At 36.5% G+C, this 14893-nt stretch overlaps 1 protein-coding gene across 2 annotated transcripts in view; it reads left to right on the top strand.

Annotated features, from left to right (window-relative positions):
- CFAP54 (cilia and flagella associated protein 54) overlaps window positions 1-14893 on the top strand; it is a 307392-nt gene that overhangs the window by 132601 nt on the left and 159898 nt on the right. For both annotated transcript variants that reach the window (XM_028166670.2, XM_028166668.2), the window contains exons 32-36: window positions 228-328; window positions 8942-9172; window positions 10925-11067; window positions 12637-12818; window positions 14419-14646. In XM_028166670.2, coding sequence (XP_028022471.2) covers window positions 228-328; window positions 8942-9172; window positions 10925-11067; window positions 12637-12818; window positions 14419-14646 — 885 coding nt within the window. The remainder of the gene's footprint in view (window positions 1-227; window positions 329-8941; window positions 9173-10924; window positions 11068-12636; window positions 12819-14418; window positions 14647-14893) is intronic.

Raw genomic sequence — 14893 nt, 5'->3', positions numbered from 1 at the left:
ATAATTATGCAATATATTTTAATTTTTATCACAAGGTTATTTTTATAACCATTTTTTTTTTGTCTACAGGGGTACTTCTTTTACTTTTGATAATAATTTTAATTGAGTGGCATAAAGAAACCACTATTTTAATGTCAAAAGATAAGCATTAGAGTACAAGTAAATTATAGTATTGTGTTAAGATTTTAAATTGGATTTGTAACATTTTTGTTATCTCCCATGTTAAGACTACAGAAATGAAGCCCAGACAGAGATCTAAAAAAAACGAAACTCTAAGAGAATTTTTGAATAAAAATCCTTTTATTTCTGAAATGGCGGAGCAAGAAAGGTATTGATTGATTAATTAATTAAATGTTTACTTGAGGGTTACTATGTGTTGTGCATTATTTTAGGCACCAGGGATACACTGGTAGACTAGACAGATAAGATCACTGCCATCAGGGAGCTTACATACTAATAAAAGGAACACAAAATAAACAAAGACACAAATAAACAATTTATTTTTTTATTTTTTATTTATTTTATTTATTATTTATTTATTTTTTATTGGGGTATAGTTGTTTTACAATGTTGTGTTAGTTTCTACTGTACAGCGAAGTGAAGTAGAATTCCCTGTGCTATACAGCAGGTTCTCATGAGTTATCTGCTTTTTACATATTAGTGTATATATGTCAATCCCAGTCTCCCAATTCATCCCACCCCCCCTTCCCTCCTTGGCATCCATATGTTTGTTCTCTACATCTGTGTCTGTATTTCTGCCTTGCAAGCTGGTTCGTCTGTACCGTTTTTCTAGATTCCACATATGTGCATTAATAGACAATATTTGTTTTTCTCTTTCTGACTTACTTCACTCTATATGACAATCTCTAGGTCCATCCAAGTCTCTACAAATGACCCAATTCCATTCCTTTTTATGGCCGAGTAATATTCCATTGTATATATGTACCATATATTCTTTATCCATTCATCTGTCAATGGACATTTAGGTTGCTTCCATGATCTGGCTATTGTAAATAGAGATGCAGTGAACATTGGGGTGCATGTGTATTTTTGCATTATGGTTTTCTCTGGGTATATGCCCAGTAGTGGGATTGCTGGGTCATATGGTAATTCTATTTTTAGTTTTTTAAGGAATCTCCATATTGTTCTCCATAGTGGCTGTATCAATTTACATTCCCACCAACAGTGCAAGAGGGTTCCCTTTTCTCCACACCTTCTCCAGCATTTATTGTTTGTAGATTTTCTGATGATGCCCGTTCTGACCGTTGTGAGATGATACCTCACTGTAGTTTTGATTTGCATTTCTCTAATAATTAGTAATGTTGAGCATCTTTTCATGTACCTCTTGGCCATCTGTATGTCTTCTTTGGAGAAATGTCTATTTAGGTCTTCTGCCCATTTTTTGATTGGGTTGCTTGTTTTTTTGATATTGAGCTGCATGAGCTGTTTGTATATTTTGTCCATTGATTCATTTGCAAATATTTTCTCCCATTCTGAGGGTTGTCTTTTTGTCTTGTTTATGGTTTCCTTTGTTGTGCAAAAGAAACAAGACAATTTAAATTTTTGATAAATTTTATAAAATAAATGAACAGGATGATATACTATAGAGTAACTGGCCTGGAGTGGAGGTGGTGATAGCAGTAATTTAGATAAGAGTGGCCAGGAGATTAAACTGGTAAATTACTTTTAATTATTGGCAGATAATGTTCTTGTTTATAAAACTTAAACCATAAAACTTATCATGGTATGTTTAGCTTTTATTGTCACGAGTACACATTTATGATCCTCATACATGCTTTATATATCTTACCTTCATTATGTAATGCTTTCCTTTACCTGTTTAGTGATTTTGATCTTAATTTTCAACATATAAATATTAATTAAACCACTCTTATTTTCTTTTTGTTTGCATTTGCCTATGCTCTGTTTGATTATCCCTTCATTTTCTTTATTTAAATTATGACATATCTTAGATGAGTATAGAAAATAATATAACAAATGAACATGTACCCAATATGCAGCATACCATATAAAGCGTTTGGGATGCATTTCTGTCCCCCTCTATCCCAGAAGTAATACAATCCAAAATTTGGCATTTATCATGCTTATAAGTGACTTTATACTTCAATTATATATGTATATGCCCCTAAATAACATACAGTATTATTTTTTACAATTTTTTTTTGCCAGTTTGCTCTTATTCCTCACTATTATGTTTATGAGATTTTCTTCATGTTGATTATACACAAGTCTAGTCCAACTTTCCATTATGTAAACAGTGCTACAAAGGACATTCTTATATATATCTCCATATGCACATGTGAGAGTTTCTGGGGTAAATACACAGGAGTGTAGTTCCCAGGATATGAACATTTTAACATTTCTAGATATTGCTAAATTGCTTTAAAATTTTCATCAGTGGTGTGTCAAGTTTCCCTTAGTCAGCATCTTCCCTGATACTTGATATTATTATCAAATTTTCAGACTTTTCTGGACCTATGAGCTGTGAAATTTTCTCTCCTTGTTATTTTAATTTTTATTTCTTTGATTACTAATGAGGTTAGGCAGCTTTTCATGTTTTTTTTAAACCCTAGGGTTTTTCTGTTCTCAAGACTGCTTGTTTAGATCCTTTGCACATTTGCAACTTTTGTTTTCTCATTTATTTTTAGAAGTTTGGATACTAATGTTTTTCCCAGTTTGAGGCTCATCCATTTACATTTTAAAAGTCATCTTTTTTTATTCATTCATTCATCTATTTATTTATTTATTTATTTATTTTTGGCTGCATTGGGTCTTTGTTGCTGCACGCGGGCTTTCCCTAGTTGTGGCGAGCGGGGCTACTCTTCATTGCGGTGTGCGGCTTCTCATTGCGGTGGCTTCCCTTGTTGCAGAGCACGGGCTCTAGGCATGAGGGCTTCAGTAGTTGTGGCTTGCGGGCTCTGTGCTCAGTAGTTGTGGCACACGGGCTTATCTGCTCCACGGCCTGAGGGATCTTCCTAGACCAGGGTTTGAACCTATGTCCCCTGCATTGGCAGGCGGATTCTTAACCACTGTGCCGCCATGGAAGTCCCTGAAAGTCATCTTTTTTTAAATCAAAAGCTATAACTGTTAATTGGGTCAAATGTATCAACATTTCTCTTTATTATTTTTGAAATTCTTCTCTAACTGAGGTAGTAAGGTGTTTTCTTCATCAATTTAAATGTTTGATTTTACAATTAGGAATTTCATCCAACTGTAATCAATTTTTATGAGTGGTGAGAGGAAGAATCCCTCTCCCCCTCTTTTTTACTTTCATTATAGTTTCATTATACCCAATTGACTAGCTCCCTTTATTGAGTAGTCTATTCTGTCATCACTGTCACTTTTTGTCATTTAGCAAGTTGTCTTATATGTAGTTTTGGAATCTTTTTCCTGTTCCGTTAGTCTGTCTATCCCTGAGTCAATATCACACCATCATACTTTGTCTGGTTTTAAATTAAGTTTTATTGTCTTGATAGAACAAGTCTCTCCAGTATGTTCTTTTCCTTCATGCACGTCTTAGATATTCTTCCACAAAATAGTTTGGAATAGCTGCGAGTAATAAAAAGAAATAACAACTTGTGATTTTGATGGAGATAGAATTGAATATATAGATTGGTTTGAAGAGTTATTTTTTTAAACAACATCGAATCTTTCTATTAGTAGACAGACCACATGCTTAGATCCTATTTAATATCTATCAATACATTTTTATGATATTCTCCATAAAGCTGTTATCTATCTTTTGTTAGCTACATAAAAGGAATGCTTTTTGGTATTTGTGTAAATGGTATTCTAAAATTATGTTTTTGAATACTTCTTTTATATAGGAATATGATTGATTTATAAACAACTCGATCTTCTATACAACTTGGTAATTTATCCATAGTTACAGATTTTCTGTGTGGACGGTCATACTGTGAACAAATAATGAAAGTTTCGCTTAATCCTTTCTAACACTCAAGCCTCTTACTTCTTTATCTAGCCTACAGGTTGGGATGTCAAGTTTAATCTTGAATGGAGTTTGTGATTGTGGACATCCTTGTTGTAACATGCATTTTTAAAAACTTTTTATTTTCAGATAATTGTACATCCACATGCAGTTACAAAAAATAATACAGAAAAAACCTGTATACCTTTCACCTGGTTTCTCCTAGTATTAATTACATAACTAAAAATAGCACAGACAGGAAATTGACATGGATACAATCTACTGACCTTATTCAGATTATAGCAATTCTACTGCAATCATATGGGTGTGTGTATTTAGTCTTACGCAATTTTATCACATTTATAGACTTGTGTGACTATCACCGTAGTCAAGAAACAGAACAGCTCTATCATAAGGATCTACCCGCCAAGCCCCCCTGCTACCTTTTCATAACCACAGCCACCTCTCTTCCTCTCCCCCTCCCAACCCCTGACAACCACTAATCTGTTTTCCATTTCTATAATTTTGTCATTTCAAAAATGTTATAAAAATGGAATCACACAGTATGTAACTTTCTGAGATTGGCTTTTTCTTTCCACTCAGCATAGTTCCTTTGAGACCCATTCAAGTTGTGTGCATCACTAGTTCACTTTATTATCGTTCAGTAGTATTCTGTGGCACGGATATACTACAATTTGTTTAACCACTCACACACTAAAGGCCATTTGGATTGTTTGGATTGTTTTGACTGTTAGGAATAATGCTGCTGTGAACATTCATGTACAGGTTTTGTGTGAACATAAATCTCCATTTCTCTGGAATAAATGGCCAAGAGTGCAACTGCTAGATTGTACGGTAAGTGTATGTTTAACTTTGTGAGAAATCCCATACTTTTTTCCAGAGTGGGTGTACTTTTCACATCCCCACAGCGGTGTTTGAGTGATCCAGTTTCTCCTCATGCTGGCTAGCATGTAGTGGTATTACTGTTTTTTATTTTCGTCATTAAAATAGGTGTTAGTGATGTCTCATGGCTTTAATTTGCATTTCTGTAAAGGCTCATAATATTGAACCTCATTTCATGTGCTTATTTGCCACCTATATATCTTCTTAGTGAAGTGTCTTTTCATGTCTTTTGCTCATTTTCTAATTGGACTGTTTGTTTTTAGTTTTTCTATTGAATTTTGAGAGATCTTTATATATCCTAGATATAGGTCAAGGCCCTTGTTGGATATGTGGTTTGAAAATATTTTTTTTCAGTGTGTAGCTTGCCTTTTCATCCTCTTCACAGTCTTTCACAGAGCAAAAGTTTTTAATTTTGATGATGTTTGACTTATCAATTTTTCCTTTAATGGGTTGTGCTTTTGGTGTCAAATCTAAGAACACTGCCTAGCCTTAGGTCATATATTTTTTTCCCCAAGTTTTATAGTTTTATGTTTTATGTTTACTTGTGATCCATTTTGAATTAACTTTTTGTATAAGGGATTGAGATTTATGTTTTTACTTATAGATATCCAACTGCTCCAGTACGATTTGTTGGAAAGACTGTCCTCCTTCTACTGATTTGCTTTTGCAGCTTTGCAAAAAATCAGTTGGGCATATTTATGTGGGTATATTTATGTGGGATTTGGGAAGATACTCTATCAAATTTAGGAAATTGTCTTCTATTTCTTGTTTTCTGAAAGTTTTCTTCTGAATTGTGTTCAGTCTTGTTGAATATTTCCTCTTCACTAAGATTTTTTTCTCCTTTAGTCTGATTATGCAGTGAATTACATTAATACATAAATGTTAAACCGTGCGCAGTGTCTTTTTCTCACACTTTTGACTCCAACAGTATGTGTCTTCCAAAACCAACCACTTCTCAGGGAGTTGGGACAAGATAGCAGAGTAGAAGTACCTTGGGCTCACCTCCTCTCACAAGCACACCAAAATTACAACTAACTGCCGAACAACCATTGATAAAAAAGACTGGAAACTGTCAAAAAAGATATTCTACATCCAAGGATACAAAACCCTTTGCCTAGTTTCTCCTAATGGTAGCATCTTACAGAGCTATAGCATAAAAATTCAATTCAATTCTGATAATATCTACCTGGAGTCAGCATCAGATCCCACAAGTTGAAGGACCCTGCCCCACAAGACTGGCTCTGCTTTAGATGCCAGCCACAAATGGGATGGCCAGGCTACCCACATTTCTGCCCAGCCTACTACAAACTAGGGGGTCCCCATAATTCCTCCTCACCCCATTCAGGTTCAGTAGTTTGCTAGAATGGCTCACAGAACTCAGGAAAACATTTTACTTATGTTTACTGGTTTATAAGGGATGCATGTGAACAGCCAGATGAAGGGGCTCATAGGACAATGTCTGGAAGGGTCCTGAGCTCAGGAACCTCTGTCCCTGTGAAGTTGTGATGCATCGCTCTCCCAGCAAGTGGATGTGTTCACCAGCCTGGAAGCTCTCTGAACCTTATTGTTCATAGGTTTTTAAAAAACCCAAACTGCAGTCACTGTCCCCAGAGACTGGGGGTTGGGGCTGAGAGTTCCACTTAGTAATCATGTGTTTGATTTTTCTGGTGACCAGCCCCTATCCTGAGGCTCTCTAGGGGCCCAACCCTGAGTCACTTTACTAGCACCTGTGTCTAGCACCTTACTAGACTCAGGTGTGTTCCAAAGGGGCTCATCATGAATAACAAGAAACTCCTATCACTCAGGAAACTCCAAGTTTTAGGAGATCTGTACCTGGAACAAAGGACAAAGACCAAATGTATATTTTTATTATAACATACTATGTCTGCACACATACATTCATTTTTTACCTACTGATTCAACTTCTTTAAGATTAATAGCCATTCTGAATCTGTGATTTTTTTTTTTTAGTTGCTCTTGATGAATTCTATTTTCTAGGAAATTATCCATTTTATCTAAATTTTCAAATATATTCATAAAACGTTATTATATTCTCATGTTATCTATGAATCTCTGCTATATCTACAGTTACACCCTGTATTTCATTCCTAACCTCATTAATTTTTGTCTTCTCTCATATTTTTGAGATTTATCTTGCCAGAGGTTTGTCTGTTTTTTCCCCATTTTTTCAAAGAGCCAAATTTTGTCTTTGTAAGTCTTCTTTATTGTATTTTCTTTGCCCTTAATTTTTGCTTTTATTCTTATTACTTCCCAGCTTCTTTTTTTTTTTTTTTTAAACAGCTTCATTGAGATTTTAGGCAAGGAAAAAATTATTTTTCCTTCTACCCTCCTAAGTTCCCTGGCTGGGACTCTGTAATATTAGACTGACAAAAGACAGATTAACAAGAGAAAAACAAACAGGAGTTTATTAATGTTTGCATATGCATGGGAGAACTCAGTGATGAGTAACTCAAAGGGGTGGTTAGGACTTGGGCTTGTGTGGCATCCTAACAAAAGAACAACAAATTTATAGTAAAGTGACAAAAGAAGGAAAAGGGGTTTAGGCTTTCAAGGGCAGCAAACTCTGGTAGAAATATGAGAGAAACTAATGGAGTAAGACTTGTTTGGGCAGGCCCATCTTGACGCTGATTTTCTGTCTTCATGGCCATAAAATTTCCCAGGAGAGGAGATTTATGGCATTCTTCATTTTTCAGAAGTTTCTATTTTCTATCAGATAAGGGAACCTCCAAGAAGGCATCTTTCTGCATCTGTTCATTCTCATTTACCTCCAGCTCAAAATGATCCTAACGCCAAAGTGAGAAGTATCTCCCTGTATGATCTCACCCTCTGTGGCGGGGAAGGTGCAGCTAGCCCTGTCACACTCCTTGGCCTTTTGAGGTGACTTGACCTCTTCACACAGGAATAAGATTGACTTTTATTTTGGAAATTATATTTTTAATTTTTAAGGTAGAGTGATTTAAAACATTTCCATTTGTTTGGCAATCAAAAAACATTACTTAAGACAACCAAACAACAGCAAAAAGCTCAAAAAACTTTGGATTAAAAGGAAGTCATCAACAAAATACAAAATATTTAGCACTAATTGATAATGTCAACACTACATATCAAAAAGTAGTTTCCTTCCTTCCTTTGTTCTTCAGAATATCTGTTTTTCTCATGCAACAATGTCTATCTCCCTTCCTTCCATCCATCCCTCTTTCCTTCCTTTTCTTCCGTGTGTGTGTGTGTGTGTGTGTATGTGTGTGTGTTGTATTGATTCAGATGCAGACATGTTATCTATTAAAGTGAGCAAGATACTTTAACTTACCAGTTGAGATCTTTTTTTCGCCTTCTCCAATATAAATCGAGTAGAATGGCACAGACCAATGAGGCAGCAACATTGTCAAGGGTTAAAATAAAAAAGATAAAGTATTTTGAAGAAATAGTCATGCCATATAAACAACTATGTAATTATAAAATTAGGTGGGCTACTTTGAGATTTTGATAGGAATAATTTGAAACAAATTGAATATATGTTATACTTAAAATCTAAACTATTAGCTAAATTTTGAGATATTAGTTTTTTCCAGAGCACACTGCATATGGATGTATGAAGTTATTTCACATATAGTTGACTGTTTTATTTCCTCTGTAGTCTAGCTAATGTTAGAAAAAATTTGGCTCCATTGTTTTTGTTCCTTAAGGAACAGAACAGAGAAATGATTTTCTTGTTTAATATTGAAGTTAGTTGATGAATGTGAACATTATAATGTTATAATTTAGTTGTCTAATCTCAGTGGCCTTTTGGTGACGGAAGAGAAAAGCGCTGTTTGGTTTGAGCCTAGCACACAGACGTCAGAGAGAACTGAAGGCAATTCATAGTGTCTTCATCCCTAGTGTTTATCCTTGTGCCTGCTTCACTGTCCTAGTTCACATTTTTAACGCTAAGGAAATGACAGATAAACCAGAAACATTTGCATAAGGGCAGTCAGGTGACTTCTTGATGTATTTTGTACAAATTGGAATCATTCTTCTTTGTTAAATGTCTGGAAGTTTGTATAATTTCAAAACTTCCTTCTCCCTCTGCAGAAATAAGAGAGCTGATGTTCAAAAAGTAGCACATCGATTCCTGGTAGATCACTTGAATCCTTTAATACTAAATTATGTTAAAAAGAAGAAGTTTCATCAAATATTTCTTGAGGAGATGCCCTGGAAAGCTCAGATGAACCTGTATCTGGCAAGCGCACACTTCAACCTGCTTTTAACAAAGCTAGGGGAACGTACAAAGATAAAATTTGGTTCGTCATTGGTAATGGTCAGGTACAGTATATTATCAATGAATAATACTTCTTTAGTCTCAAGAACATGGGTTGTATTTCTATGATCAGGGCTCCAATGCTGATGGTAACTTAAAGAGGTTTACAAAGTGCTTCAGTCTTTACTGACCTTTGGTATATTTTTAAACTTCTTATCTTGGAATCTTTCCCAAATGAGTGCTGAAGTGCTTATGAAGTACTAATTTGCATATATTTTGAATATATTAGTCAATATAGCTTTCAGTTAAAGGGGAAAGTGAATTTTCCAAGAGAAGTTTAATATTAATTGTACAGTAATTATATTTGTAGTCATTAGGCAAATCTCTGTTTCATTTAGAGGTATATTTTAAGCCTCTATAAATACAGATCGTATTTTCTCATACAATGTAAACTTTCTGTCATTAATTCCAAAGACATTTTCCAGCCCTTGTTGATTGTCTTTGGCTAAAGTGTTGTTTATAGGCGATAAAAAAAGAACATAAATACATAATATGGAATACCATGTAACCAGAGTAACTCTATGTAACCAGAGTCTTTCTTTAAAAAAACAAGAACAACAGAAAAAAACTCATTGAGGGAATTCCCTGGCGGTCCAGTGGTTAGGACACTGAGCTTTCACTGCCGTGGGCCTGGGGTTTAATCCCTGGTTGGGGAACTAAGATCCTGCAACTGTACAGCATGGCCAAAAAAAAAAAAAAAAAAAACTTGTTGAGCACCTACTAGATACCAGGTGCTGAGATAGGTACAATGGGCATTCAAAGATGAGCAGGATATACAAGTTGGAGGCTGGTAGTGTGGCTCACAAATGTTCACGAATAATTGTAAATAATGGTAAAAAGTGAAGTGCACATAAAGTCTTTGTTCCTTGGGAGGAGGCTTTCTGGTGATGAGACTAGGAAAGGTTTCACGGGGAGAAGCCACTTGGCCTGGGTCCTGATGGACAGGCAAGATTTAGAAATGTGCAGGTAGGGAAATAGGCATTTCAGATAGGTGGAAGAATGAGTCAAGAGCCCAGGTAGGAAACACAGGATGGGAACCCCCAGGGGTCTGACCAGAATCTAGGGCATGTGAAAGGGAGTGGTGAGAAGTGATTAGAAAAGTAGGTCGGTACCAGATCATGGAGGGTCTTAACAGTCTATTAAATCTTAACTTTAATTTATATACAGTGGAAGATTATTAAGTTGTTTTTTTTTTTCAAGCAGGGCTATGATAAGCAATTTCTCTGACAGCAACATATCAAATGGATTGGAGGAAGGAAAGAATGGTGACAGGGATATGAATTAAGAGGGTATTTATTTCAGTAATCCAGTGATACAATATGCAGGTTGAAACCCACAATGAACTTGATCCAGTTTCTATTTCTCCAGAATTTTGTTTAAAATAAAATTCTGGTCTATGTGGGCTAGACCAGGTTAGCATTTAAGAAGCAGTTAGATTGCTTGACTAACAGGGAAGGCTTTTGGCAAAGTGACCCATTCTTCAGGCTCTGAAAGGGAAAACAGTTCAGATCAGATGGGCTTCCTCACTGTCCCCTGGACACTGAGAGCTCTTCTTCTCCGACCTGCCAGTCACACATGGCCATTCGTGCATGATTACTTGGCAGCACAAAAATTAGACAGTGACCGAATTTGTATCAGGGTAACTTGGTGCTAAATTCCATTTTATTAAAACATGTATTTATTTATTTGGTATTTGACAGAATTAATTCAGTTTTGCTTATATTGTTTTTTTAATGAGGTTTTTTTCCCCTTTGCAGTTTCCGATCATTTGATCCTAATATGTTCTCACTGTATAATTCAGGAACAGTATTACCAACAGGAAAATTGACTCTAGAAAACTATAAAGTGATGCTTGATTTCCTTCTTACAGCTGAAAAAAGAAAGGCTCACTTACCATCAGGTAAAATAAATATGTTCTATGCTATCAAATTGTCTTTAGTTTTTTTATTCACAAATGCAACACGTACATACACACATACCCTGACACGTACACCCCCCCATAGACACAGAGCTACACACATCATTTTCCAATGACTTAGGAATTTAGTTGAATTGTGATATTTTGTAGGAGATTCTTATTTGTTCTATTTTTTAAAAAATTTCTACATTTTTGTGGTATCATCATATATATTTGGAAATATTTATGTAGGATTCTCCCCTAAATCAATTTGGCCATTCAGCAAATATAATGTTCTTTTAAAAATATTGGTAGCCTCCAGTGGTCAAGGTAAGTGAAGACTTGCTGTCAGGTATTATGTTTTAGTGAAAGTAAGTTTCAGAACAAATTCCACCAAACATACTGATGGAAGCAGGCATGAAAACATCATGCAGCTGTTTCATAGTTCCGATTTTGTTCTCAGGACAGTGCACTCTTGCCTTAGGAGCTGTAATTAGCACCTTCCATGAAAGCTTTCTCCAAGATGAAGGCAGTAATACCCTAATGGCAGGACCAACCAATATTGTCTTCTGGTCAGGTGACTGGGGGCTCCAGGACGTGGAGAGATGTAGGTGAACAGGACTTTCTGGGTGTTGCACTGATGACACTATTTCTAAACAATCACCTATCTTGAATACCACTCATTTCACAAGTAAAAATTTATTTCTAATATCTTTATGCTAGTACAAACCCTCTTATATAGATTTTCAAAAATGGCATTTTAAATCCTATATGGCTTATTGCTGAACAGGATATTTCATATGCTGGTTAACTGCCCCAGGGGGTTTGATTCATATTTGAGGTACTTAACATGCCTTTTAATTTCTTCTAGGGTATGGTTTAAGTTTAACTGGTACCTGCATGTCATACCAGGACTATTAAAGTATTTGAAAGTAAATTCCCTGGACATAGAAAGAGTCCGAGTTTTGTATGTACATTACAATATATATAGCTTCTTGAGTTTTTTTTAAAGTAGCTCCCTAAGACCTCCCATGAAATTGGAAATAAAATATTCTGCTATTGAGACTTAATATTTAATGCAGAGTTCTAGTAAGAGAATGTTTGTGGCAGGAGAAATCCTCTGTGTTTCTATAGCACAGCAACGGGAGAATTAGTGATCAGGGTTGCTGCACTGCCTAACACCAGGGGAAGCTCCTCACCTTCCGGTGTATGTGTCCAGGGAATGGCCTGTTTGGGGGGAAATTAAGGAAGAGTGGGATCCTGTCATTCTTCTCCCCCAAAGCATGACATTCCTGCCTCTGCATCGTTCCCTTGGCCATCACCCTTGCCTGGAATGTTCTCCATACTCTTCCCACGTGGCTAAATCATGATCACCCTTGATGATTTAGTAATCTAAAAGCCTCCTTCTCTGGAAACTTTCCCGGGTTCATCATATCCATGATAATTCTGTCCTTTCTCCAAATTTATGTAGCACTTGTTATCTGAATTATTCATTTGATGCTGGTCACCTGTTGTGTTTCCTGGAACTTAACTCTCTTTTCAATAATGTTATACTTTATATTTGTACTGTAGATGCAGAAGAATTTTCGGCATTTCTTAATTCCAAGATGAGTGATGAAAATGTTTCCAAGACACAAACAAGTTATGAATCAGACTCTCAGTCAGGTCTCAGTGGTAAAGAAAAGGATCACTCAGCAAATGTGGGTCTCTTGGATCATTTTATGAAAATTTTTTTATATTGCAGGAGAGCAATGGTAAGGTGGTCCTTCTTATTTGTTAATGTAGTGGACATAAATCTCAGCCCATGAATTTGGGCATGTATGATACATTTATTTACTTATTATCCATAATTTAAATTTCACCTGTGAGATTAAATTTGCTGGATTTTATGTCAGTCATCTGTAAGGCTTGCCTGCCATGGGACTGAAGTCTCACATTTGGTCAAGTTGTGAGGGAGGAGGGTAAGCCCCTTTAGTCATTAGTCATCCATCCACCCAGAGCTGAGGTGGCCTTTGTCCTTGTCTACAAAGTCTCCATGAATATTCAGACACTCCTCTGCTACTTTCTAGCCACACTTGGGACATGGGCTTCTCCAGTGACACCAGGGGTTCTTCTTTGGGCTCTTGATCCCTCCTGGGCACCATAGACTCCTTTCTCCCCTCTAGCACAGGGGAAGATCTTTCTAGGCCACAGGGAAGCCCTGTCCCTTACCCCCTGACCTCCTGCTTCTCCAGGCTACTTGTGTCTTCTGTCAAATGCTTTTCTCTTTTTCTTGTTAAATATTATATGATAGATTATTAAACTCAGAATTGGAATCATTAGCTACAAAGAAATTTGTTTCCTTTTTCTCATAGCAAGAAGGGGATGTACTTCAAACTTCTCAAGAGATGAGAAGAAATCTATTCTTTCTAGATGAGAAAGGAATACTTAAGTTCCCAGTTTCTTCATGAAGTAGAGTGACTTTATAAAAATGTAAAGTAAACCCACATCATCTCCCTTGACCATGAGCATTGCATCCTCTGCTCCTTTGTACCAGCTTCAGGGCCCTAGAAGGTCTGGGTTCTGCTCACTTCTCAGGACTCAGCTTCTCTTGCTCTTGTGCAGCCCACTCTCCCCTCTGTAGTTCCGAAAGCACTAAGCTTGCTCCCTCCTCAGCCCTCAGGTTCACCCTCCATCCTTTGCACCTGCTGTTCCCTCAGCTCCAAATGTTCTCCTTCTCCCAACACTCCCACCCCCACCTTCGCATGACTTGTTCAACTCAACATTCAGGGCTCTGCTCATATGTCACCTCATAGAGGACTTCTCTCCTGACCATCCTGTATAAAAGGACCTGTCCTCTCACCTTCATCAGGTTCTGGGTCATTTCTGCTTTATTTGCCTTTACAACACTTATCATTCCCTGAAATTGTATTTTTATTTGTCTGCTTATCTGGTATTGGTCTCTCCTAATAAATTGAAGCAGCACGAGGGCAGGCCCAGTTTCCCTTGCTCGCTGTGACATTCCCAGCACCTAGAACAATGGGCGTGCTGGAGTCAGACCACTGGTGTGCAAATCCTAGCTCATCATTTAGTAGACTCATAACCTTGGGCAGGTTAGCCCCATGCCTCCATTTCCTCATCTGTAAATTGAGGAGAATTCTAGTGCATACCTACTTCATAGGAGTTGTCATTAGAATGAACTGAGATAATGCATGTAAATGTCTTACCACAGTGTCTAGCACATGTAAGTAGCATATAACAAATGGTGTTAGTTACTCTTATTATTGACGTAGAATATTTGCAGAAAGAGGAAGTTGTTCAGAGATCCATAACTTTGGGAACTTTGGCGTCTTTTGAATGTTGTGTTTGTCTTAGGTTCTTGCTCATCGTGGCGGCTATTGGACACTGCTTCAGAACTGCTGTCGGGCTCTTTGGAACTTTACTCAGGAGCTACAAATACTTCATAAACAAGCAGTGGATCTGTATAAAACATTTCCTATTAGCCAGGACGGTTTCCTCTGTACCTCTGTTTTACCATTCTATTTGGGAGCAGAATTACTTATTGACATGTTAATAGAACTACAAAATATCAGTTCTGTTAAGGTAAGAGTATTTGGGTAATTCTTTTTATTGTAGGTTAATTAACAAATTCTTTGTACCATGCAGCTTGGGATAAGTAGAAATTAATATTTTGCTTGAGTTGTTCTTTGGTTTGTCTGTATTTCATTTGTTTCTCATTGTTATTTGGTTCACAGTATATTACAGTACACTGATGTTAATTACAAATATCTGCTTGAAAATTCAGTTTCTTAAATGGAACAGAAAGTAACATTTACTGAGCTCCAGCTTC

The sequence above is a fragment of the Balaenoptera acutorostrata genome, chromosome 11 (assembly GCF_949987535.1).
Source record: "Balaenoptera acutorostrata chromosome 11, mBalAcu1.1, whole genome shotgun sequence".
NCBI classification, from domain to species: domain Eukaryota; kingdom Metazoa; phylum Chordata; class Mammalia; order Artiodactyla; family Balaenopteridae; genus Balaenoptera; species Balaenoptera acutorostrata.
This window is presented reverse-complemented; position numbering and strand designations above follow the sequence as displayed.